General features: G+C 46.9%; 1 protein-coding gene across 4 annotated transcripts in view; it reads right to left on the reverse strand.

The window, feature by feature from the left end:
- Positions 1–25,322, reverse strand: part of LOC120961448 (RYamide receptor) — a 114,158-nt gene that overhangs the window by 82,450 nt on the left and 6,386 nt on the right. For all 4 annotated transcript variants that reach the window (XM_049609095.1, XM_049609073.1, XM_040385369.2 and 1 more), the window contains exons 3-5: positions 2,963–3,957; positions 2,696–2,809; positions 1,578–1,776 (exon numbers count right to left, since the gene is read on the reverse strand). In XM_049609095.1, the coding sequence (XP_049465052.1) occupies positions 1,578–1,776; positions 2,696–2,809; positions 2,963–3,711 (1,062 nt within the window). In that variant the 5' untranslated portion in view covers positions 3,712–3,957. The remainder of the gene's footprint in view (positions 1–1,577; positions 1,777–2,695; positions 2,810–2,962; positions 3,958–25,322) is intronic.

Raw genomic sequence — 25,322 nt, forward strand, 5'->3', positions numbered from 1 at the left:
CGCGCTAATATCCTGCGGTGACGTATCGTACCACACAAACAAACTCGTCCGGCAAAGTCAGGCAGAGAAAAGGAATCTAAAGCTAGCAAACAAAATAAACAAACACACAATCGCTGTCGGATGTTTGGCCGCGAGGCAGGGAGAGCAGAGCTTTCTTCACAGCAGAGCGCCCAAATAGCTGCAACACGCATTACTCAAGTGCCTTAATAGCAATGGGGCGGAAATGTTTCTTTCCCGACAAACATGTTGGCCGCTGCTAGAGCATAAAGCTTCGGTAGCGTAGACACATTCACAGACAAGTGTGGATATAAATTCGCTTCATATCCGTCCTGGCCAGTTGTTATTATTTTCCGCATCCGCCGGAATGTCCACACGCGCGGCCGAAGCTCAAAACGAACGCAAAGGCACGCAAAGACGCACTATACATCGGGCCCCGGGTGGTGAAAGGATTTGCGATGGATAATTAAAATTAATAGAGTGCGCACTGTCGCCACACTTGGAGCGCGAAGAAAAAGGTGCCAGTGTTTTCCCCTCCAATAATGATTTGCTGCTTTTTTGATGGGGGGGGGGGGGGGGGGTTATTGTGATCTTGCCCAATTTTTTTTTGTGCGGGATTTCCAGCACCATTCGCTGTGTCGGTGCTTTTCCAGTTGCGCTTTTACGATACAAATGCATTAAATGCCATTAAATCTGGCCCCCCTTCTTTGCACTTCTTTCATCGCGCCCACTGGCGAGCACACTGTTTATCCCTGTCGGAAGCGCATTAAACGATAATTCAAACTTTGGGCGAGAGAGAGAGAAAAAAATAGAAAACCTCTGTAGCATATTTTTTCCCCAGCCTGCTGGAATTTCCCTTGCGCTCTACAAGTGGTGCATTCTTTATCCCCACCGCAGCTCTGCCCTCCGAAGGCCAGCCAGCCTTCGAACTTAATTGAGCACATCGAGCGTAATGCGGGCAGACATTAAATCTTATCCGGTAATGTTGCTTTGTTCAATCGGCCGAAGGATCGTTAGTCTTTTCCCTTTCTTTCCTCCGGCGAGCACACTCGGTACATTCTACATAATTTATGTGGGACAAGTATAACGTTCTTGCCGCCTTCCGGTGTTCGCATGGCCAGACAAAACCCTCGAATAGTGAGCGATCGATTGCGCAGTGTCCGTTCCCCCCTGACCTCCCACGCTGCCCTTTTAATGAAGCACTTTTTTATGGAAATTGACATTAATCTTTTGGTATTAGTATGTTTGCCATGAAGACTTTTCCCTCGTTTTTTTTTTGTTGTTGTTGCTAGAATAGAATTAAGATACCATAAACACATAAAATATGGTGCTGAATTTCGATCGATACGACCGGATATGTCCCTTGGCGTCCCAGTCTAGGCGAGCGAGCCGTAAAAATTAATTAATAGTAAGTATAGTATAATAAGTATCCTATTGGTCCTACTGGAATAATAGATCCTATTGGTCCCGCTTCCAAACCGGCTTAGGATGTTCGATCCGATCAAGGTTTGCCGAGGCTGGCTTGCTGGGTGTAGGAATGCGGCATAAAGACACAACCGCCACAACCAGTGTCCACCTACCTTGCGCTTCGATTTGGCCATCCGCTGGTCGCGCGAGTTTTCCGCCTCGCCGGGCGGCCGCTTGCCCCACACCACGATCGCGATGCGCGTGTAGGTGAAGATCAGCACGACGAGCGGCACGATGAACTGGGTGGTCAGCAGCGCGATGGTGTAGTAGTCGTCCTGCTCCGGCGACGGCCACTTTTCCGCACAGATTGGCCTGCATTGGGGGTAGAAAAGAAAGGGGTGTTACAGGAGGCTCCACCGTTCGTTTTGCTGCATTTGAGTGTTTGTGTGGATATGTGTCGTAAAGGTGTAGATTATGCGACATCCGGGACATCACGAAGGTGCCCCTTCGGGTGGGCAGACCCATTCTGGACAGTCCTAATGTAATTGTAATGTTTACAAGGCCAAGCACCGGGGTCACGCAAAAAAATCGCCAGGTCATAACGGCCCAATTATGACAGCCTAAAACACTCACAGTCATGTCACTGGCCCCTCGGGTGGCCAGTAGGGGGTTGCAAATACACAATCCTTCCTTCTCTCGGCTCCCCCTCCCTCCACACCACTGTCAAAAAACCGCATGCAACCAGTCCTGGGCGTGCGGGTAGAGAAGACTTATTAATTTCACGCCCGAAACTGTGGGCTGTTAATTGGGTATGGTAATTTCTTTGTTCTCACGGCTGTCTCGCTCTCTCTCTCTCTCTCTCCGTAGCTAACTTTAGGGGTGGTAGGCACCGCAGCAGAGGACACCAAATGGTCGGTTGGTCCGGCGAGCGCAAAATTCGAGCAAAATTTGTTTCATCCAGAGCGTTGAACTAGCCGTCCGACGACGCTCACGGACGGTTTGCCGGGATCCGACCGCCAAATGTTATGCAGATGAGCCCCGCTCTCATTCATATGCAAATGTGCTACCCTGGAATGAACTGTGTGTGTGTGTGTGTGTGTGTGTGTGTGTGTGTGTGAGTGTAGACTACGAGAAAGAAGCGGTAAATCGGGTTTCGGCGTGGCGGAAGAATTATTCATAAGCGGAGGACTTGTTAGCCCAACTGGCTGTACAACCGACCTGACCCGTGGCTAATATGCGGCGCCAAATATGCATGAGCCTGTGGATGGTGGGTGGCGCTGGGCATACTTACACGTTACACTGCACGTGCCAATCGGTTGGGAAGTAGAGCGTCGAGAAGATGGCAATCGGGACGGCCGTAATCAGTGCGATGATCCACACGATGCCGATCAAGCACTTGGAGCAGCTGCAAAAAAAGATTAAATTAGCTCTATAAATTAACCCACAAAACCAGTCAGCGGTGTCACACGGTCCCACGCCTAAATGCAGACCGCCCCGCACAGCAAAAGCAGCGCGCGCGCCGTGTGCCACGCGTACACGCGAACCAATCACCACTCACGTCTTGGTGATGCGGGGTCGCAGCGGCCACATGATCGCAATGTACCGGTCGCCACTGATCGCGACGAGCGTGTAGGCGCTCACCAGCACCGACACCGCCTGGGTGTAGTTGACCAGCCGGCACATGGCCAGCCCGAACGGCCAGTACTGCAGCACGAACAGCGAGATGAAGGTGAACGGCACGCAGAACAGCGTCATCATCAGGTCGCCCACCGCCAGGTTCGTGATGAAGAAGTTGGTCACCGTGCGCATGCGCGGGTTCGACTGGACGATGAACAGCACGATCGAGTTGCCGATCACCGCCGTCACGAAGATGGTAATGTACAGGAAGTAGCTGGTGAGCTGAAAGTACGGCCCGGCCGAGTACGCGTTGCTGCACTCGGCGAGCGGGATCGGGTCGAAGCCGACGCCGTAGTCGTAGCCGCCGGCGCCGACGACGCCCCCGGCCCCGCCGTAGCTCCGGTTGCCGGCCTGCGACTGGTTGCGCAGGCTGTCGCTCAGCTGCTCGATGTAGTTCTGCTCCTCGGTCGACGACACGTACGGGTAGTTGCGGGCGTACATGTCGAACAGTTCCGGCCCGGCTGCCGACCCAGCACTGGACGCGTTGCTGCCGGCCAGGGCGCCGAACCCGCCACTGCCGGTGCCGTTGCCGGCGGGCCCCGTGCTGTACACACCGCCGCCCGGGGCGGCCGACTCGTTGCGCATGGCGCGGGCGAAGTAGTCCGCGTACTGGATCGCTTGCGATATCATGTTGCTCTTTCCAGGAAAGCGGACAGAGAGAGAAAGAGGGAGTGGGGGGGTAGGAAACGGTTATCTTCGCACTGGCAAAAAGGCTTGTAGAAATGCGCGCACACACACACAGTAGAGTCAGCGCTTCTAAATCATTCCCATCGCATCACCGTCAAAACCATGCCACTGGCAATGGGAATCAAGCTCTCGAGATATCTGCTTGTGTTTTTGTTTTGATCCTGCACACGCCTTTTGTTGAGTTGATTTCTGAAGAAAAGAGAAAGAAAGAGCAAGCAAACATACAGCAGACATTACTATACAGTAGTGATGGGTAAAGTAGGCAAAAACCGGTGTCGGAACCGACGCCAGAAGGTAGGTCTGTCCAGCATTATCCAGAACTGTTTCTAATCGTCAGAATCGCCTGGAGTCGTCCGAAGACGTCAGGAGTCGTCTGAAGTCGGAGTCATCCGGTGTCATCCAGAGCCATCCGGAGTCGTCCGGAGTCGTCCGGAGTCTTCCATAATCCAAGTCACCTGATTTTGGAGTCGCCTGGAGTCATCCGGAGTCGTCTGGAGTTGGCTGGAGTCGTCCGGAGTTAGGCAGAAACGGCCGGAGCAATGTTCTTGGGGTCAGGCATTTCATCTTGGACTTCAACTTCGACAGTCCCTGAACGACTCTGGCGACTCTGATTCCGGATCACTCCGGATGACGACTCCGAACGACACCGAACGTCTCCAGACGACTCCAACTCCGGGCGACTCTGATTTCGGATGACTCCGAAAGATTTTGGACAATGCTAGACATCTTCGGACGACTCCAGACGACTCCAACTCCGGACGACTCTGATTGCGGATGACTTTGAACGACTCCGAACGACTCCAGATCTCCAGAGAGCACACCACTACTCTACAGTAAAAGTAGCGCAGCAGCAACAACAACAACAATACACAAGCATTTGATAAAGATAAACACACACACACGTACAGAGTAATGACATCTGGTCATTTGATCTAGTTCGGTGGCACAAGAAAACAACAAACACTCTGCAAGTAGGAGAGAGAGAGAGAGAGAGAGAGAGAGAGAGAGAGAGGGAGATAAAACAAAAAGCGATGAGAAGAACAGAACAGCTATTAGCAGATAATTAACCTTCTGACATGTGGCGCTGTGAGGGTGGGCGTGTGTGTGTGTGTGGGCGTGTAGTGGCTCACTGTCTGTTGACCTGAGTATCTGACGTAGTTGTCACTGTTGAAGATGAATGTTATCGCCAGCGGAGAATAATGAACCCTTAGCCTTTCAGGGGCCGCTGGGGGAGGGGGAGGGAGTTTGAGGGCTTTGGTAAATAATAGATGACCTCTTCGCTCCCAGCTCTTCTCATTTCCCGCCTACACTGCAACGAAATTTTGATTTACTTTCTTTTCTTTTTCATTATTCCTCCCACTCTCTTTCTTTCTCTATTTATCTCTCTCTGTCGTCGTTATCATCTCATGTAGTGATGTGTTTTGCGACACTTTTTAAGATTTCTTTTTTATCTTTACATTCCAAATTCATCCCATTATGTTCGACTATTCCTCAGTACCTCGAACTAATTTAGTTAGAAATCTAGGCGCTCTATTCAATAGAATTAGAGATGCAATTATTTTTAACGACCACTTAGAACATACTTTACCAAAAGCACTTCGTATGCTAGACATAATGCTGCATGTTGCTAGTGACTTGAGAGATCCGTTTAGTGTGAAATCCCCAAATTCTTGAAATTGCAAGCATTTTGAGGAAATCTTCCCAATAATATCAAACAGACAGGCATTAGGTTTAGATACTCAGGTACAGTGTAAGCTTACACACTCTTTGTTGTATCGTCTACCATGGATCAATGTCTCGGCATGCACTTTGTATCATATTCAGAGGTTTCTATTAGAGATTATCTCTAATTAGAGGTATTAGAGGTATCTCTAACTAAGATTTGAACCCCTACCGCGCAGCATAATGATGGAGAATGAGTGCCTACTTGTACCAACACTGTTTTCTGTGGTTTTATTGATGATCCGTCTGTTGTTGAAAAGTTTAACTTACAGGAACCTCACAGGATACTAAAACCTAGAGCAATTCTACATATAGAGACAAGATATACACAGTTTGGATGTGGAACAACTCGTTAGGAAACAGTGTAGATTTCAGTACAAGCTTAAGTAGCTTGAGGACTATGTTGCATAGTTTAGTTTGTTTATTATATTATTGAATAATGAATATTTGTATAATATAGTAAATACTTTGTTTAATATGTTATTGTGGTAGTTTAATTGAGATTGGTTTTGTATTTAATATAGGGTTCCGAAGGCTCGATGACATAAATTAATAAATTGCGCTTTTGCTCACAAGCAGAGGTGACTGTGAAGCATGGCATTGTTCGACAAAATCGTTTTTGCTAAGTCCTGTGTGATCAGAATTTCTGTAGGAACTGAAATCTTCTACTGCTCTACAATTATTTGCAGAAACAAATCATTAGGCTCCTTCAAAACTGGTTGTATGAATTTACGCATTGAATTAAGCTGCAAAATTGTATAGCAATTCATTGTGGAACTAAATCTTGTTATCTGAAAACTGGATCCGAGATCGGATGTGAGCAACAAGGAGTGCTCAGAAACCAAGAGGATCTGACACTCACTCGCTAGCCGGAATAGCTCAGACGAATGAATCATTTTTGTTTTTTGTTTGGGTCTTTTTTACCCATCCCTAATCTCACGCACACCAGCAGAGGCGTCGTGCACACCGATCGATCGCTGCGGGGTGGAGGGGGGGGGGGGTTGTGTACCGCCCCCAAGGGGCCGTATGCATCGTGAGGCCCATTCAATCGCCCAGCAGGAATCGGTTCCATAATCAAACTTCCTCCACCGAAAGTGAGCTGAGCGCCCGAGGAAGGAGCGCCAACGACCAAGGACCCAGGCGGGCGATTAGTCCGGCAGCATGGTCGGTGTTCGGTTTTTGTGTTTTTCGCTCCTTTCTGTGGTTGAGTGTTGTTTACCTTTCTGCACACAGAACCCCTCGCCCCACCATCCACCACCCAGTCACTCTGCTGATGTGGAGCATATTAAATTTGTGCGCTGCGCTTTGCCCTGTCTCATCCGGCCCACGGTCCAGCGACGGTAGCAGATTTCGAAGGCCCGTGAATGCCAACCCCACCCTCCCCGGAAGTGTGTGCTTTGGTGGTGTTGGTGGTGGCGGTTGATGAGTTTTCTTCCCTTGCGCCTCCGGCACAGCTGGTATTTGCTCTCGTGCTCCGTCACCCGATACTCGGATAGCAATCAATGGACGTGCTACGGGCCGCACTCGTTTGTCAGCACTTTATCCAGCTTCCGTCAGCCCGTCAGCGCTTGCCGTACCTACGAACGGAACTATTCCGTGCCCCGTGGCAAAGCGTCCCGTGCGCTTCAAACGCAAAACCGCACCAGGGCGGTAGTGCACAGCTGCGCGACGGAACCAAAACCAGCGCACACCAGCACCGCAGCAAGCGAAAGGATTCTTGCGAAGCACGCCGAACGCCCGACAGGCATTGCGCCGCGACGGCATTCGATTGTTTCCCATTGCTCATCGGTATTTCCTGCTTCTTCCTTTTTGAAGGAAAAACAGCATTGTTCAAGCGAAAAGCAAGCGTCTAAAGGAGCGGAGCGTTTGAAGTGTCTATGTGTGTATGCTGCTGCTGTCAAAGTAGCTGTGCCGGTACTGATTTATTTACGATCTTTCGTGAGCTGCAACTTGCTGCGGAGTTGCCATTTAAAGTATAATACCTCCTCCAACCGTCTTCCCGTGAAATTGTTGCTCAAACGAATTCGGTGAATGCAAACTTGCAAGCTTCCGGAGCATCGAAGCGAGCACCAAGCTGACACGAGAAAGCGCAGAAGGTGTATCGATTTCCTGCTGGAAAACACGTCTGCAACGGATGGCAAACGATTCGCCCCTATTTCGGATGATGCTCGGTGTTGCGTTTGCGTTAACAGTTTGTAGCGCTTCGGCGGAAGTTTGTTGACTTGTTTCTTCGCACGGTCACCATTCATGTTGTTATGGTACAGTTGCCACCTCCCACCAAGCGAGAGAGAGAGAGATAGAGATAGAGAGAGAGAGAGAGAGAGAGAGAGAGAGAGAGAGAGAGAGAGAGAGTTTACAGCAAAACGCAGCAAACAGCTCAGCCGAACGAGCGAACCAATCATTATCGACAGTTTAATGATATCCGGCTCGAAGGACCAAAAACGCGTAACACCAACAAATTGTAACTGCAAAATTATTTTTAGCTAATGTATTCCGCAATGAGCCGGGCGTCGCCGTGGCGACATTATTTTCGGTATGCTCGGTCCACGCAAATTCTGGCCCACACTGCAGCACACACCGGCACAAAGCGGGAAGCTATTGCACAGGCCCGAAGCTGCCCCCGCTGCGTGACGTTTGCGTGGGTTCGGTGCCGGTGCGGGAACGGGGTACGATAACTCAGCGAGCAGTGCGCCGAGTGGTGCATACGTTTTGGGCGCGGCGGGAAGCTTTCCCCGGTGGGCGCCTAAAATTATGCCTTCCCCGCGTTGCTGTGCGATCAGCAAAAATCGAACAAGACACAGTGCCCGGAAGGCGGGTAATCATTGACCGGAGCACCCGCAGCAGGTCCGCGTGTGTTGTTTTGCTCGGCCAACACTCTTTGCGGTTTGCTGTCCGACCGCGTGGTTAAAGTCCCGACGCCGGAAATCGGTCGTAACTAACCCCCGGCCGTGAATCACCAGCAGCAACAGCGACAGTCGAAAAACGGTGAAGGTCAGCAGCCTGTCTTCGAAAAACGCCGAACGAAACTAGATTCACATGGGCCGTGCGCCCACACAGCAAGCAGCATGTCGGGGAAGATTAAGGGACCGGACTTTTCCGGCATTGGGACGACGGAAAGGCACCGCTTAGGCAGCACGCTGTCAAGCGTCAATCATCACTCTATCGCATGGGACAGACGTGGCGCCTTCCACACCAATCGCATCGCATCCTAGCGCTGCCTGCCAGCTGGGGCCTTCTTATCCGGCGTCTCGTGCTCAGGCGACGATAATTTAGTGTAATGAATTCCTGCCGCTGCCCGCAACTGCAAACTTGCCAATGCGACAACAACAACAGCAGCGGAGACACACAGACACAGCCCGTGCCCTCACATTCCCTGCAACAGCCGTTATCGTTCTATTATCGAATAATTAATTTACAGTTTGTACGTAAACGCTGCTACAAGCTCGTACGCGCGCTGACGAAGACGACGACAACACCCTTGGCGGAGGCACTACTAGTGCAGAATACACATATATATATCACTCCTCATCAGCGAGGCACAGTTGGCTGAACAGGGGGCGCTTCGCTAACAGCGTAGTTTATCTTGCGCGCAGCATCCGCACAGGCGAGCGAGCGGACCAGGCGAAGTTTCGTCCCCCGTCCCGGAGGAGGGCCAGAATGAGCGGTGAATTAATTTAACCCACGGCGAACGGCAACCACTGCACGGCGCGTACATCAGGACGCCACTTACGTGCGGCCCCTAAACTGGGGTGCCGATCCCACTTTTCGCCGAGCGGGATGATAAACGCGCGGCAACGACGACTGCCGCCCCGCGGTAAGCATCTTTTGCTGTGCCGCAAGGCATACATTCAGGCGCTCCGAAGTGTGCAAAAACTCGGTGACGATGATGACTGGCACGGTAAAGTACGCACAAGTACGAAACCACAGTAACCATGGGGTGGGGGTGGGGGTGGGGGGGCTGGGAGGTGTAGGGTACGGGATGATTCCACCCACATCCACATAAAAGCGAGCGAGCAGTCGGTTTTCAAATCGTGATTGTGTCCACGCGACGTCGTTTGAGAGGGTGAGGTGGGGCGGTTTGTGAAATTGTCTTTTTTGTCTCCTTTCCCCGTCGCTTTGTTTCCCCCCCCCCCCCCCCTCGGTTATCAAGTGGGTGTGGGAGCCGTTTTAGTGCCGCGCTTTTCTTGACGGTTTTTGATTGGAGAGGATATTTGCTTCGGCGCTGCTGCTACTGGTGCTGCCCAGATTTGACAGTGCCGGTCGACGGTTATGAAGCTATTAATCACACTAAGCACAAACTGTCGTCTCGCTGCTTCGCTTTTTCTCTCTCTCTCTCTCTCTCTCTCTCTCTCTCTCTCTCTCTCTCTCTCTCTCTCGCTCAGCCCGGAGGGACAGTGAACGGCAAGCAGTTTTTTTTTGTTTCAGCTGGACCCCTAAAGGTGCCAAATTTGTCGTAATACAGCGGTAGCAGTCAACCAACCATGGTCTGGCACTGGATTAGGCCTGTGTAATGGTGCGATTGAAATTGTTTTTTTTTTAATGCTTCACTTTTTACTGATATGTTTGAAAGAAAAAAATTGTTTTTAAATTAGTACTAGAAGGTTGATAAATCGTTTCACTCAGTTTTATAGCGCATAGATATGTTACTGTAGCGCCTACATATAGGCAATTGAATTGAAAATGTCCCTTTTTTTCGTAGCGTTAAATCATTTATGAATTAATCGGTCTGCATGGTTTCATTCACCTCTTTGAACGATGGCAAATCGATTTCGCCATATCAAATACCTGCTTCTCTGCTGGTAATTTCCTATTACATGAGTATCTGAATAGTACTTTACTTGAATTAATGCTATTATGTGAAGCAGAAAACCCAAGCAAAGATTAAAATAAAATCTTAAATAATCCATCTAACCAATACACTTATACAATAATTTACACCAACAAAAAGACAAATAATGAGCCTTATGGCACAATTGGTAGATGTAAAGATTAACCCTCGCTTTCATTGCAAAACGCCTGAAAGAATGCAATACATTAGTTTATAGCAATACTGAAAAACCCCCAATTGACATTTTTGAGTAGGAAGATCGGGATTTCGAGCTATTTCTCTTAAACTGGCGCCTTAAACTTCCCTTAAGCTGCCACAGTTTAAGGGACTTATAGAACAAGCCGTTTAAAATCGACTGTGATGTAGCTTTTTCGTTGTTTTCTTCTATATCCTTCAGCAAATGACGTCCCAATTGACATTCTCGAGCACGAATAATCGGGAATTCGAGCAAATTCTCTTGAACTGGAGCCTTAAACATCCCTTAAACTGCACCAGTTTAGAAAAAGTCCTTTAAAATCAACAGTGATTCGGCTTTTGCGTTGCTTTCTTCTAGATTCACTCAGAAATGATGTTTCCTATCGTTATAGTTGGTCATGTACCCATTTTATACTTAATTAATACCATTTTTCATAAAATAACGTCACAAAAAATAGCTTTTGTTTTTCATTAAAAAAAAACCATAGGTATGAATTAAAGTTGAGCTCGATAGAGGAACGTCTAATTTACGAACACCCCAAATCTTGGCGCTTTCAACACACTTGATCACACACAAATCCACAATTTCAGGCGTATCGAGTACTATTCGAGCAGATTTGGGAAAACAATTTCGAGCAAATGTCACTTGGGTACGGACGCACGAAAGAAAATTTGACGGATTCTACACGGTTTATCAAACATAGGGCCTCATCGCGAACGAAAGTCGATAACGGAGTGGATAATTTAGCCGATCGGTTAGCAAAATTCCAATGTTATCCAATTGCGTTTTCTGAATCAGAATCTTCGCTAACCGATCGGTTTGGCAGTGGAGTGGAATGGTGTTTGCCGCCATAGCAACGTGGTTAAAAAATCGAGCAGTGGGATATGCAGTTGAAAACTTCATATAAAAAAAACCATTTCAGTCGGATAGCCATATCTACTGCTCCACCCCAGTTGATATAACAGTGGAAAACTAAATAATATTAAAAACCATGTTTCACAGCTCGCAAAAAAGGATGTTTTATCGCTGTTTGAGTTATTTAAGATGTTTTATCACTCGATTTAACTAAAATATTATTTTTTAGAAAATATAAATTTACTTGTTTTTTTATAAACAATCAAAACACATGAATTAAGGTTTATAACAGGTATTTAGTTTTTATAGTTCAAGCTAAGTAATAAGAAACCAAAAAAAAACCTTTTCTGCTAATCCTTCTCTTTTATCCAACCTCATGTTATGGCCTTATGGCATGTTAGAATCGGTTCCGACACGTAAATGCAACGAGATTGGGAAGACCAGTATTATCACTAGGTACAAGAAATTACAAGCAACTCATATCCGTTGGAGCGGCGAGTTCCGGTCGGAATCGTTTGTGTTGTTTTGCACCTATCGAAGGTGTTGTACCTACTTGTACCTTCCGGACTATCCCCAAAAACTCAGGGTCGCTTATGGAAGGGTACAGCCCGGGAGTGTTCGGATTGACACACACATCGCCTCGTGACAAACGTGTCACCCAATGAATTTTTTTGTTCATCCATTTAAACGAATATGTACACTTGAATAGCTTCTCTTCTGAATCACATACATTACAATTTTAACGTAGTTATTTTATTTTTATCAAATCTGACGCAATCATCATCGTACGTGTGGAAGCACACTCATTGTCGTATCAAGCTCGCCAGTCATCAGTGGACGGTCCTTGTTCAAGGCATGGAAACGATCGTCCCAGGTGTTGTGCAGGGAGAGAGGGTGGGGGGAGATTTCATCTCTTGGCTTTGAATCAAATACACTTTAGTTTTTTTCTTTGGGGAGTGGGGGGTATTGGTCGGAATCCCTCATATATGGGCCCCTGTAGTTTTTGAGTCTCTTCGTCCATGGAGCCTCTATCGTTCATGGAGGTCCACGATGAGACTACTGTACACACCATATATGCTGGACTTTATATCCACGGGCCCTCCCGCGGCCACTCAGTCCGCTTACGGTTAAATTCACCATTGCGGAGAGGGCGTAGTAGGTTTAAATTTAAGTGGCCAGATGCCTTGGAGGCGTCAGCCATTAAGGCCAGGATAATAGACTGGCGAGGGCGAGAGACCGTGAGCGGTTTCGGACACTCCTTATTGCACGGAATAAGTGTACCGCGTTGTTTCAATATATTTTTGCACGAGGGCGTAAAATACGGACGTTCACGGATCCAACGTTCGCGGTGGCTGGAGTTGATGGACGCACATGGTATATGGCACAGGACAAGCGTCAGTGAAGGTGGCAAGCTCAGAAAGGATTCAAACCCCGTCCTCCAGTTCATACGATTTTGTTTCAACTAGACTTGTTCAGCCTACAACCCGTTTTACACTTTACCCGGATTGTTTGAATAGGCCTACAGTCAGTACTGTCTAAGGCCTGGTGTGGATTCTTCACTAGATGGTCCGTAAATAAGCCAAATTTACTATTTTATTCATTCCGCAAAACAACACCTCTAAATGTAAACAAAAGTGTGATTGACAGATAGGCAAAATCAATGGCTACTCGAATCGGAAAGAGTTATCCACCGGTGGAGAAATTATCCACCGGTGGAGAAAATTATCCACCGGTGGAAAATAAATTCCACCGGTGGATTCGAGCAAATTAACCGATCGGATAAATTTTATCGACTTTCGTTCGCGATGAGGCCCATAAATCCACAATTTTTTTTATATTTCGAGAACCATTCGAGCAGATTATGGTTAAAAATTTAGAACAAATGTCAGTTGGGCAATAAGGTAAGTTCAATTGTAGATTTGAAGCGTTTGATAGTCAAGGTACGCACAGCGTAGGTGGGAATCGAACTTCACAGACAGAATCAAACTGATAGGTTTGAGAGAAGAGTGTCTGACGGTGCATCTCCCTTTACAGTTTTTTCGAGTCTGAGGTCTTGTTTGATGGCTGTCTAAGGCCTTAGTGGCTCAAAAAAACATGTTATAAGTAAATAGTGCTAAAAAATCATTTCTAGTCCACGAGTTCTTAAGCGGAGAACCAGCAAGAGTTGCCCTTACCAAACTCCCATCCATCTCTTGCTTTATCCGTCTCGCTATCTATCTCTTTCTTCAATATCTCTTTATTTGTCTCCCGTAAGAGTTTATTTTCAGAATTTAAAAAAGAACGATTAAACAGACCACTAAATCAACCACGATTGCCGACCACTGCCTTTCAAACCGGAGCGTCGTTATCCTTTAACGTTCGTAGCAAAAAAAAAATAACGCCCCTCCGTACCCACTTCATTCGGCCATCGCGCGATTCAAGGTTGTTGTTGGTTTTTTTTATTAACTGCAGTAATAGTAAATCGGAATCTATGGCGTTTCGGTCGTAAAAAAAACACAAACAAACCAAAAAGCCGTAACCAACGACCGGTCCGGTAAGCGAGTGGCTCTGGGTCCCGGACGCTACCCTCTTGGAAGAAATTATTACCCCAGAATGGAGATGCAATAGTTTTTGCCGGGAGCCATAAAAATAAACAACAACTTGGCCAAGCGCATCGCTCGCGTGTGTGTAGTGCTGGGGTTGATTTATTCATCCACACCCGGGCGTCTTGCAAGTTTTGCAAAGTTTTGGAAACTACCAGGTGCAAGAGGGAGGGAGAGAGCAGGAGATAGAGTTAGATACCGTGTGGGTTGGAGGCGGCTGTACAATCGCTGAGCCGTTTCATTTATGTTCCTTCCTTTGCCTGAACACTGCGAACAGGACCGTAGAGTTCGATTGGGAATAGAATGGAGCAAGGTTTTGCTCTCCAAGAACCAGGGTAAGGAAATGGAAAGAAAACCCCCGGAAAACTAGCCAACGATGCACAAATTTAATTTCACACCCGATTATATCGCTCAGCCCGGAAAAAGGCCTGCGCTGAGCCTGGGCGGCAGTGCACAATGTAGGTCCACCGGTGGTCCACCAGCGCCAATAAATCACTCCAAAAGCTGCAAACTGCTCACCGAAAAACCTCGAGTGGTCCGCAATGAGATCGCTTTACTCGCCGGTTGGCTGCAGCGCAAAAGGCGATAGTGGAAGATGCAGTTTTTGTTTCTTTAGTTTTTTTGCTTGTGTCTGTTGAGTTAATGTCTCGAACGGGAACGGTTTTTATTACGCGTGCCGTGGGTGTAGTTTCCTCAAGTGGGGAAAATACTGCTTGCTGTGCATGCGCCCACACGGCGCCAGATATTCAAATTGCTGAGCAAGTTGTAGGTAATCGCACCAAGGAATATCGGCCCATAAATTCGGCTGTTGGTCCCACAAAACTACTTGCCGGGCGCTGGTTCCCCCCCCCAATCAAGGTGCTAAGACGCGCAAAGTGCGCCGCTCGCAGACAGCTTTCAGCAAAGGTCGTTTGTGGAGTGTGGAAGTCAGTGCTGCAAAATGTCATGAGTATCACGAGATTTTCAGCAATGAAAACAATGAACATTAAGCAATACGGCGTTTTTGGACCGTTACTCATGAATAAAAAAAAAACAAAGAACAAAAAAAACAATGATCTGTTCATGTGGTAGACAAGCTTAGCTTAATGCCGGCGCAAGCATAATCATGATTTTTTTTCAGGCTGTGAACAGTGCTGCCAAATGCCACTGTTACAGTCATCAATACTCATGACAGAAACGAAGCTCAAATCAGATCACGTACACAACTGAGATGATCAGTGACTATACTCAAACAGTTGGAGAATCAATCACATGCTTGGTGACATTTTGATTAGCACCCAACTCTTGGTCACTCACTTGGTCATGACATTTTCTGTCGGTGATAATCACGACATTCTTGGAATATACTTGGCGTGTGGTCCCAAGAAACAAAATGAGCATGTTTTCTCGCTCTGTTTGACCCGACAGATAATCAAAACAGATAGAGGGAGAAAGCACGCACCGCATATCTCCCATGACTATCATGATGATCACCAACAGAAAATGTCACGACCAACTGTGATTGTGCAAGAGTTGGTTGCACACAATATCACAAAGCATGTGATGGTCGCAACAACTGTTTGAGTCTCACCTCTGATCACCACAGTAGTGCTCGTGATGCTGACATGATTTTGTTTCAGTCGGAATTTGTCATGACTATGTCAGTGACATTTTGCAGAACTGATAACAGTAAAAAAAGTCATGACATAGTGACTGACCAAGCGATGGTCGCAAACATGTCATGAAGCATGTATTATTCGTCACACCAACCGTTCTGAGTATCATCTCTGATTATCGCAAATGAGTACGTGACGCTGATATGGATTTTGTTTCAGTCAGATTTTGTTTATGACATTGACAGTGACATTTTGCAGCACTGGTGGAAGTTACAAATAAAAAAAAAAAAAATAGCACAACAATCGCACCACTCGACACGCCAGCACGTACTGCAAACACGAAACAGGGCAGCCCGGCTTACCGGGGCCCACACGGGAACAATTCGTCAAGCGTCAACGAAACAAAAAAAAACGGGGAAAATAAAAAAAAATTACAAAAAGAAGCAGACAAAAGTTGAGACAAATCTAAAATAAAGTCACCAATCAATTCGGTAGTAACCGCCGGCCCAGGCACGTTGCCCGGGGATGGGAAAGCGTTATTTCCTTCATGCCGACTCGGAGCCCCAAGCCACCGGCATCTCGCATCTTCCTGGGAAAATCCAGCCTGGAGCAGCCCACGCAAATTCGTTTCGCGCCTGCTTCGGATTTCCTACAGCAAAACACACACACACACACACACACACACACAAACGAAACCCATTTTCATTCACATCTCCGCGGCTCTACGGGGTGCCTGTCTGCCTGTGTGCCGTTTCAGATTTCCGGGGCGTTCTATTTATTGCACCGATCCAAGATGATCTAGGCTTTCGCGTCAATCCATTCGCCTGCATCGCGCTCGCGAAGGTACGCCCGACGCAGCCTCATTTTGTGAAAGGTTTTACGTCATCTGGTGATGGTTTTTTTTTCTTTCTTCTTCCTTCCCACTCGTTTTCCTCGCGCTCTGCGTGCGTGGTTCTAGCAGTGCGTTTCTATTAATATATATATATATATTTTTTAGGTATACTTTCTGCTCAATAAATCGATACAGTGGCACAGGCCAATTTTCACTCAATATTATTATTATTTAATTATGATCATTTAATGCCAAGCGGTGCATGATTATTTCTTTTTATTTTTATTTTTCCCATTCAATACAGATTACGAAGGCTCTGTTGTTGTGGGAGTGGGAGGGTAGATAGGGGGGAGGGAAAAAGTCAGCATAAATTTTAATTACCAAAGCCATTGCCGGCGCGCGGCGCGTTAAATGTTATTTCAACTATAAAAATCGCTTTCAATCAAACTTTATCTGCCGTAGGGCTGGCATGAAATCTGCCCCGATAGTTTGCCGACTAAGCTGTACGCCATTTTCCCCCTCTCGCTCTCTCTCTTTCGCTCGAATGGTTTTTTTTCTTTTCTTTTTAAGAACTCGCAAACAAAGCCTGAAAGCCTGGACCTAATTAATTAATTCACACAAATGGAAATTAATTTAAAATGAAAAACTGTGTGCAACTGGAGTGAAATAAAAAAACCGCACACACACACACACACACAGAGAGAGAATGAGACAAGAGAACGCTTCCATGGCCGGGTGGGCGCACACGCTTGACCGATAAACGGTTATTCAATTTACGAAATGCTTTTCGCTGTTCTGCAAACGTCGTATTACGCCAGCTCATTGTTGCTGCATGGCAATGGGATGCGGACGGATGGGAAATGTGATGGGCGGACAGTGGAGGCGGGAACAGAAACAACATTTTTACTTCCCCGAAAACATTCACAATGGACGCATTACCGTTTGATTCCTACCACGTGTGGCCGTGTGTCAGCTTGATTTTTTGTGACGTTTTCCAGTTGCGCCTTTTTAACAACTCAATTCTGTGCGGCCAACGCTGGAGTCGGTTGTAGAAGATAAACGGAGCTGAGTTGGCATTGTGCTTGCATGCCCACCATTATTGACCGGTGCCTGCCCGCAGCACAATGCAGATCGGCACGCACTGATGAGCTTTCGAGAATTGCGCATTTTATCTTCAAATTTACTTTAAAGTCAATGACTGAGCTGATCTCGATGATGAGCAGTCGTAATTAAATTGGGCGAGAGCTCCCATTCCCAGCCAAAATGAGGGGGGGGGGGAGGTGTAGCAGAGTTTTCATTTCCGCTTAAAAAACTTCCGGCCGGGAGTTGCTGTTGGAATTGGTGCACCGAAATTTACATAACGCTAGGCGCAGGAGAAATACCCGCTAGCGGTGGCTATCCCAACATTTAATCGCCTTAAGTTATGTAATCCCACCCTAATCTGGCTAGAGGTGATTAGCAGATTGCAGTTAAGACGATAATCCAAGCACCTGTTACATCAAAGCTCAAACACAATCTGCTGATTGCGATTTGCTATGGTGAAATTAAAAAAAAAAAAACACCACGATTGCATAACTCTAGGTACTCCAGTCATTGTGAGGCAATTTTCAATTCCTCCTAGCAATCGCCTTAATGCATGCAATCGTAAAGCAATGCTGTCTTAGTCGTTTATCAAAAGCACGCTAATTGACTTTAAGAATCTCCAAATCACCGTACACAAAGTCAGTCCTGGGCAGTGTTTGTGGAGTGCTTGACGGTGAGGCAAAGTTTGGCACAAAGCACACCATTAGTGGCTGGAGTGGCTTTCGTAAGCGCCCTGCACGTATACTACCATAAAGCAGCATCCGACTGCCTGTGATCGCCTAAATGTTCTCTTCGTGTTTTTTCACCTACCTTTAGGCGAACAGCAAGTAAAGAGAATAGTCAAAACTGGATGAAATAGTTCTGCTGTGAGACAGAAAAGTACTCGCCACGAAAGAAAATGTGCGAGAATGTTTTTCATTGTTTTTGGAAAGGGGAACAAAAAATCAATAAATGCCTCCTCGTATTTTGTTTATTTTCCACTGCATGTTTAAATGTAGGCATATGCTTAGTAATGTTAATTAAAGACTTATTAAGTATGATGCAGCCGGACAATAAGTCCATAAATTTTACTAAAAGAAGGATAGTGGTTGAGTATAAATCCAAAATCTCAACCTATTTCATTCTTTAGTTTGAGAGATATGACTATTTGAACTGGAACAATGTGTCAACATACTGTATTGCCGATTAAATAATTCAGAGCGTTTTTGCTTCAATCTTAATTACACCCAAACAAGCACTTATGGTCGGCAGTACAGCTTTTTTAAAGGTTTTGTTTTATTTATTTATTTATTGATTTTTTTTATATTATTTTATTTATTTTATTATATTTTACTACACTTTCCATTTGAACGTGTTGGAACAGTGTTGGCGCCATCTGGATGTCCAACGTAGTAGAGCACACGGGAAGATCATCTCGAAAAAAAAATAAAAATAAACAAACAAACAGTAATACATGAAAAATTGAAAAAAGTGAAAAATTCAACACATCAATTTCCGTCCATTGCTCTTCTAATGGAGATCTGGTTAGTAACCAGCCAGAGGTCCTTTCGCGGTGGGCTCAGTACTTTGATGAATTACTCAACGACCAGTTTAACGGACAGCTAGAAGCGCCACTAGCAGACAGTGTCACGCTACTGCCACCTAGCATAGAAGAAACACGAAAGGCTTTTCCGTCGGCTGAAACATAACAAGGCACCCGGAACTGACGGAATTGCAGCTGAACTGGTTAAGAATGGAGGTACACGGCTAGAAAACGAGATTCATCAAATTGTTACTGAGGTTATCTTTTCTATGAGCATATGATAGCACAGCCAGGGTAAAGCTGTATGACGCTTTGAGCTCTTTTGGAATCCTGGCCAAACGGATAAGGCAAGTTAGAATGACTATGACCACCGTCACATGCCAGGTGAGGGTGGATGGAAAACTCTCAGGGCCTTTTGCTACCACCAAAGGTCTATGCCAGCGGGACGGAGCTTGCCTCCTATTTAACTTGGCGCTAGAGAAGGCCATCCGCGACTCGTGGGTGCAGACTACGGGAACTATCTTCTATAAGTCCACCCAAATCCTGGCATACGCTGATGATATATACATAATTTAACTGCGGCTTTTCTATGCAGCAGAAGCCTACCAAGGGATCGAGCAGGCGGCAGTGAGCTTCGGATTGCAGATAAACGAGGCAACGACCAAACCGATGGTGGCAACATCAGCGAGCCTACCAATAAATATTCAGAATCTACGTAGGCGTGACGTGCAGATAGGTGAACACACTTTTGAAGTCGTCTCACAATTCACCTATCTTCAAAGGTCAGCAACGACAATAGCATGGAAGCTGAGTTGCGCGCAAGGTTGCTGCTGCTGCTGGCTGCCAACCGGTCATTCTTCTTCTTCTTCTTCTTCTTCTTCTTCTTCTTCTTCTTCTTAGGCACAACAACCGCTGTCGGTCAAGGCCTGTCTGTACCCGCTAGTGAAGTTTTTAGTGACTTATTGTTACCATAACAGAATAGTCAGTCCTACGTCCTACGGGACTTGAACCCATGACGGGCAGGTTGTTACGTCGTACGAGTTGACGACTGTACCACGAGACCGGCCCAATCACACCCAAGCATCAAACGCTACAGTATCTAATGCCAGCGATTGGTTATCTTTTCTCTTTGTATGAATTTTGTTGTAATAAAATTAAACGATTTTCTGTAGCTTGCTTTTAATGGCGACAGATGTTCTACAGATGTGGGCGTGTGCATATCAAACATAATACTTGACGTAATATCTCTTGCAACGCACGTCAAATGATGATGATGATGAGGCACAAAGGCTCACTGCAAGGGTTCAGATGACGACCAGCTCTAGAAAAAAAGACAAAACTTTTCAACGCCCATCGCAACGACAGCCAAGCCTGCTGAGTTTCAGCCTACTTTCTGCCAAAAACCCAACGGAAGAGAGAAAAAAAATCCAACCAAGACGATGCAAATGCCCGGCGCATGTTGCCCAATGCCAGAAGAAGAAAAAGTGGTAAAAACAAGAGCGGCACTTGCTTTTCTCAGTACCGACACAGGATACCCCGCGCTTCTAATAGCTTCGTTTTCAAACTCTTTGCAATAGAAAAAAAAACACACACACACAGACACATACACACACAGCCAAGAGGAGATAATCGTCGTCTGCGGGCGTGTTTACATTTGTTTACATTGATCGTATGTTTGGGGAGACTGGGAAATAACTAACAACATACAAACCCTTTCCCCACCCCCATCCTCGCCCCCATTCCCCTCCCGCACTGCCCTTTGCCAGCGGACCGCAAAGGTGGGAGAGTGGAAAATTATCACCCCCGTTCTTTTCCATCTTTCCCCTGGCCGCGCCCCGTGGCAAAAAAGGCAAAAAGTTGATGATGATTTTTTCTTCTTCTTCTTCGTCTGTATTTTAAACACACGCAACACACGCCGCGCTGAGTGTGTTTACTTTGACGGGCAAACCGGAGCAAACCGTAGCCCCGCGCCCTGCTTCCCGCTTTAAACATTTGCCTCGTGGGGGGGGGGGGGATGGATGGATCGAATTTTATTATTTCGCAGCGGGCCGGTTTTCGTTCCTTTTTTTCGTTGTTTTTTTTTGGCCTCGCAATAGAAGCATAAAAGCCTGCCCCCCTGCCTCCTCCTACACGATCGAGGCGGAGTCGGTTTGTTGAGCGCTAGACAAATAATCAGTACCATGGGGAAGACAGCAGCAGCAAACCACGCACCACTTGGCGCACGTACTCCACCCCCCCCCCCCCCCCTTAAGCGGAAGTCCCACCTTCGCAAGAACCAGCGAGCTGCTTTAGCATAACATATCAAATTGAAATACAGCTTCCTTCGGCGCTTCATCGTCGCTCCCCGAACCACCGTGGCCACCGTGCCACCTTGCTTGACGGCCGCGTAACGCCGCGCGAAAAAAAAGGCGGTCGGGCGTTGAGGCGCGAGGTTTGGCCCGCGAGTCTGGGCCATCTGGTCTGAGCCCCCCCCTTCAGTGGCGGTGCCAAGGCCATCCCGTCATCCAGCACGGGAGGGAGGGGTAGCCATTTCGGCAAAACAAATTCCAATCCACCACCACCACACCGCCTGCTCCATTAAAATGCTCTGCCCTTCCCGAAAAAAAAAACACACACACATCCTCGTGGAAAACCCTACCGAACCTGGAGGGGAAGGGTTCGAAATTCCAATCGAGAGGGGGGGAGGGGGGTTGGCTAAAGGGGCATCGCGAGGTAGCCAAGCAACGGCCAACCAAGACCATTAGCTCGAGCCGAGATCGAACCGACAGGACATCAACGGTGCTTCCCCTTTTTTTTGCGGGGCCTCCTCACGAAGGGGGGAGGGCGGTACATAAGGACATAAGGATCCCAGCGTGGTCTGGCATGCGTTTCCATAAATCTTTTCATGCGTGTGTGTGCGTGAGGGGTAACAATAAAACCGCTGCCGTGTCCAACTGTCTGCCACTGTTAATACGATGCGGGAGGGTTTTTAGTTTTGTTTTTTTCCCCCCTCTTCCTTTCTCGCGATTTTTTTTTTTAATTTTCCTCCATTGCTTCCCCACCTGCCCCGCTGACAGTTTAGGATGGGGAGGCAGGGGGGGGGGGTTTGTATGCACACAGTGCACACAATCAAGCGAAGCAATAAACAACCATCGCAGAACGCAAAACGCAAGACGCGCTCATATTTTCTCCCGACTGCTTTATGATGTTGTGGCTGTGTGTGTGTGCGTGTGTGTGTGTGCTGGACAATGTTTACTTTCCGTCCGTCACGCCTGCTCTACGCAAAGGGGTGGGAAAACTGTGGGCAAGGGAAGGAGTGTTTTCCACTCTAAAATGGCTGAATGCGTTAAACATCGTGATCGCTTCTGGTAAAAGTATTTGCTGTGTGTGTATGTGTGTGTGTGTCTTCTTATTATTTTTACACAAACGACTCTTATCAGCCATCGACGCGTTGAGAGGATCGTTCGGGGCGAACCATTTGATCGACTGTTCAGTTAATTCTTTTTTTTTCGTTGCTTTCTGTTTTTTTTCACCTCGCGATACACTTTCCTGAAGCTAAAAACGTGCTGCACGGATATAAATCATCCCATCCGGGTATTTGATTTGTGTGCTAGTGTCTGTGTGTGTGTGTGTTTGTGTTCAAGGGAAAAAAATCATCTTGGTTCCATGGCTGCCACCATGGATCAGGGGAGGTCGTTCCTTCTTAAAAGGAGAGGGGTGCGGGGGGGGGGGGGAGAAGGGGAATTTTGTGGCCAAAAGTGATCTAACTAGTCGACCCCTACGGCCGAAGGCTCTGGGTTGATGCAAAAGTTAGTCCCCGGTCACTAGCTTGCTTCGATGGTGCACAAATATCACTTTGCATACCTTCGGGCGTTTAAGCTGTTCTGGTTGAGTGAATCGTTTTCATTTTTAATTTTATTATTTTTTTTACAGCTTTAGAACGTTTGCTGTAAAGCGCTGTAACGCGTTGATCGTCTTGCATGGTGGTTTTAAATTACCTTACCGCCCAGCCAGCATCATATGTAAAGTCAGCCAGTGTATTAAAAATAGATTTATACTCGACCGAAGAGGATTGATTTTTTTTAGCAACCTAAAGAAGCCCGAAAGTCTATAAAAATTGATCCACAAAAAAATACCTGCGCTGGATTGTTCAACCTATTTACCATGCGTTGAAGATCGTTCTAAACAAGACAGTATAAAAAATAGATTTAATAATTTAACCCTGATTTAAGAGGTGTATCAAAACAATTCGCTTTTCAAACTGCTCTTTTTTTTTTTAAATAGTTGTGCTTACAGCTAAGCTAATCTATGGCCAGCTTTTGGGTCTCCATTATGACAGCAGCAACCGAGAGCAAATTGCACTGCCCGAAAGCGACTCGCGTGCAGCTAGTAACGAGGCAAAAAAGATGGTAAAAGCAACAAGAAAGCAAATAAATGGAAAAAAAACAAACTCTTACTAGATAATAATTCGAATAATTCTTACTAGTCACAAATCGATTACCTTGCAGACAATTATTGGTCGGTACTCAACACATTCCAATAAGCGTTTAACGAGCTTGAGTTTAGGCCTGCGGGCAGCTTTCAGCCTTTTGGCAGCCGTCTGCGGGAAAACTGGCACAAGCAGCTTCAGCGCCCAAGCAAAGCGCCACCAAACGCCTACACACCTCGCTTGTGCACCTAATGCCCGCGTCAAGATCAAGGCTATTCCAACCAGCAAACCCCGACACACCAAATACACACACACAGCCGTGCATTCCGAGCCGAAACAGCCGACGCTTACAAGAATGAAGCACAATTTGAAGGTAATTTGCATCGTAATGTCTTTTAATAATGATTGGCATCCGGTTTCCGGCGGCTTGGGGCGACCGGAACCGGGATGCTGCCATAACCCCCCAACCTAAAACCCTTCCTCCCCTCCCCTCTCTCCTCCCATTACCTTTTTTTAGTGTCGCTGGGTGTAGCAAACCGTCTTCACCCGGTCTCAGTTGCCGGGGCGAAAATGGCTATTAAATGGGTTTCCTTCCTTCCTGTCCTGACCGAGGAGCGACACACATACAAACGCGCGAGCGCATGGATTGACCTGTGCAGTGTCGTGCACCAAGGGCTTTTAATTGCTACCGAACACGGCACTAACGGGGTAGCAGCAAAAGCAAAAAACATAAAACAAGAACATCGCGCAAAATTAATCATCAAACATGGGAAGCGACAACGTTGAGCAAAGCAGTGCGGGAACCACTCGCCTTTTTTCCACGAAGGATCCTGAAGACGGTACGGTACGGTCGGAGATTTGAAACTTGATTGTTGCAGTCGACAACTCAAACAACGGCCAACATTGTAATCAGTGGGCTCGCGGGAGAGACGAGTTTTGCCGATTTTTTTGTTTTTATTTTTTGTTTTTACGGTAACTGGACCTTTGAAATGAGCTTGGCGGGTTGTGAGATTAGCGGACACCCCTTCGCAAGACACTGCTGCATGACAATACACACACACACACACACACAAGCACACACGGCTCCATTTTCCTTACCGCGCCCAAGAACGAGATCTCATTTATTGCCTGTTTTGGAGAGAGAGAAAAGCTCCATTTTCACTTGTCTTTTTTTTTCGTCCATTTCCCACACTACATCCATCCACCCAACCCCAACGGCAAGCCTTGCTGGGTGGGTGGTCGCGTGCCGCCCGGCTCCACGCTCCATATGAGCGATTTATGATAAATTGCTTTCCCGCCAGCTCCCGGTCGACTATTTGGCTGCGTCATGTTGTTGTTGTTGTTTAGCATTTTATGCGTTACACACACACAGTTCGCGATCCGTTTTATGAACCTTCCGACCCTCCCCCCCCCCCCCCTCCCACAAAGGAGCAGAACGGCGCGAGGCAAATTGTAAAGAAAAGCTAGGCCTTCGCCAAGGCCTTCCCGCCAGTGTGAAGAATTGTACCGACTCATGCTTTTTATGTGCGCTCCCCCCCCCCCAAACCCTCCCCAACCCCAATATTTGAAATGTGCCAAACGCGCTTTGCGGTGGTTTAGTGTGTTCGGTGTAAGTTTTGCGTAGCTTATTTTATTTGAGCTCTTTGTTTTTTTTTTGCTCCTTCCGTTACGGCCCACTGAGCGGTATGGGTGCAAAAAACAAAAAAACAAAAAAGCATGCTGCGGCATTAAAAAAAAACACACACACAAACAACAAACTTAGCCTCTTCGTGTAGGTACTTTGCGTACGTAAAGTCGGTTGGCGGCGGTCAACCACGTAGCAACAAACAAAAAAGGAAAAACGAGAATTTTTCTCTTAAAATGTTTTTTTTTTTTTTCAACAAAAATATATTTCTTCCACTGTGCGACGCCTTAGGAATGTTTTTAGAATG

Source organism: Anopheles coluzzii, chromosome X (assembly GCF_943734685.1).
Source record: "Anopheles coluzzii chromosome X, AcolN3, whole genome shotgun sequence".
Classification (NCBI taxonomy): domain Eukaryota; kingdom Metazoa; phylum Arthropoda; class Insecta; order Diptera; family Culicidae; genus Anopheles; species Anopheles coluzzii.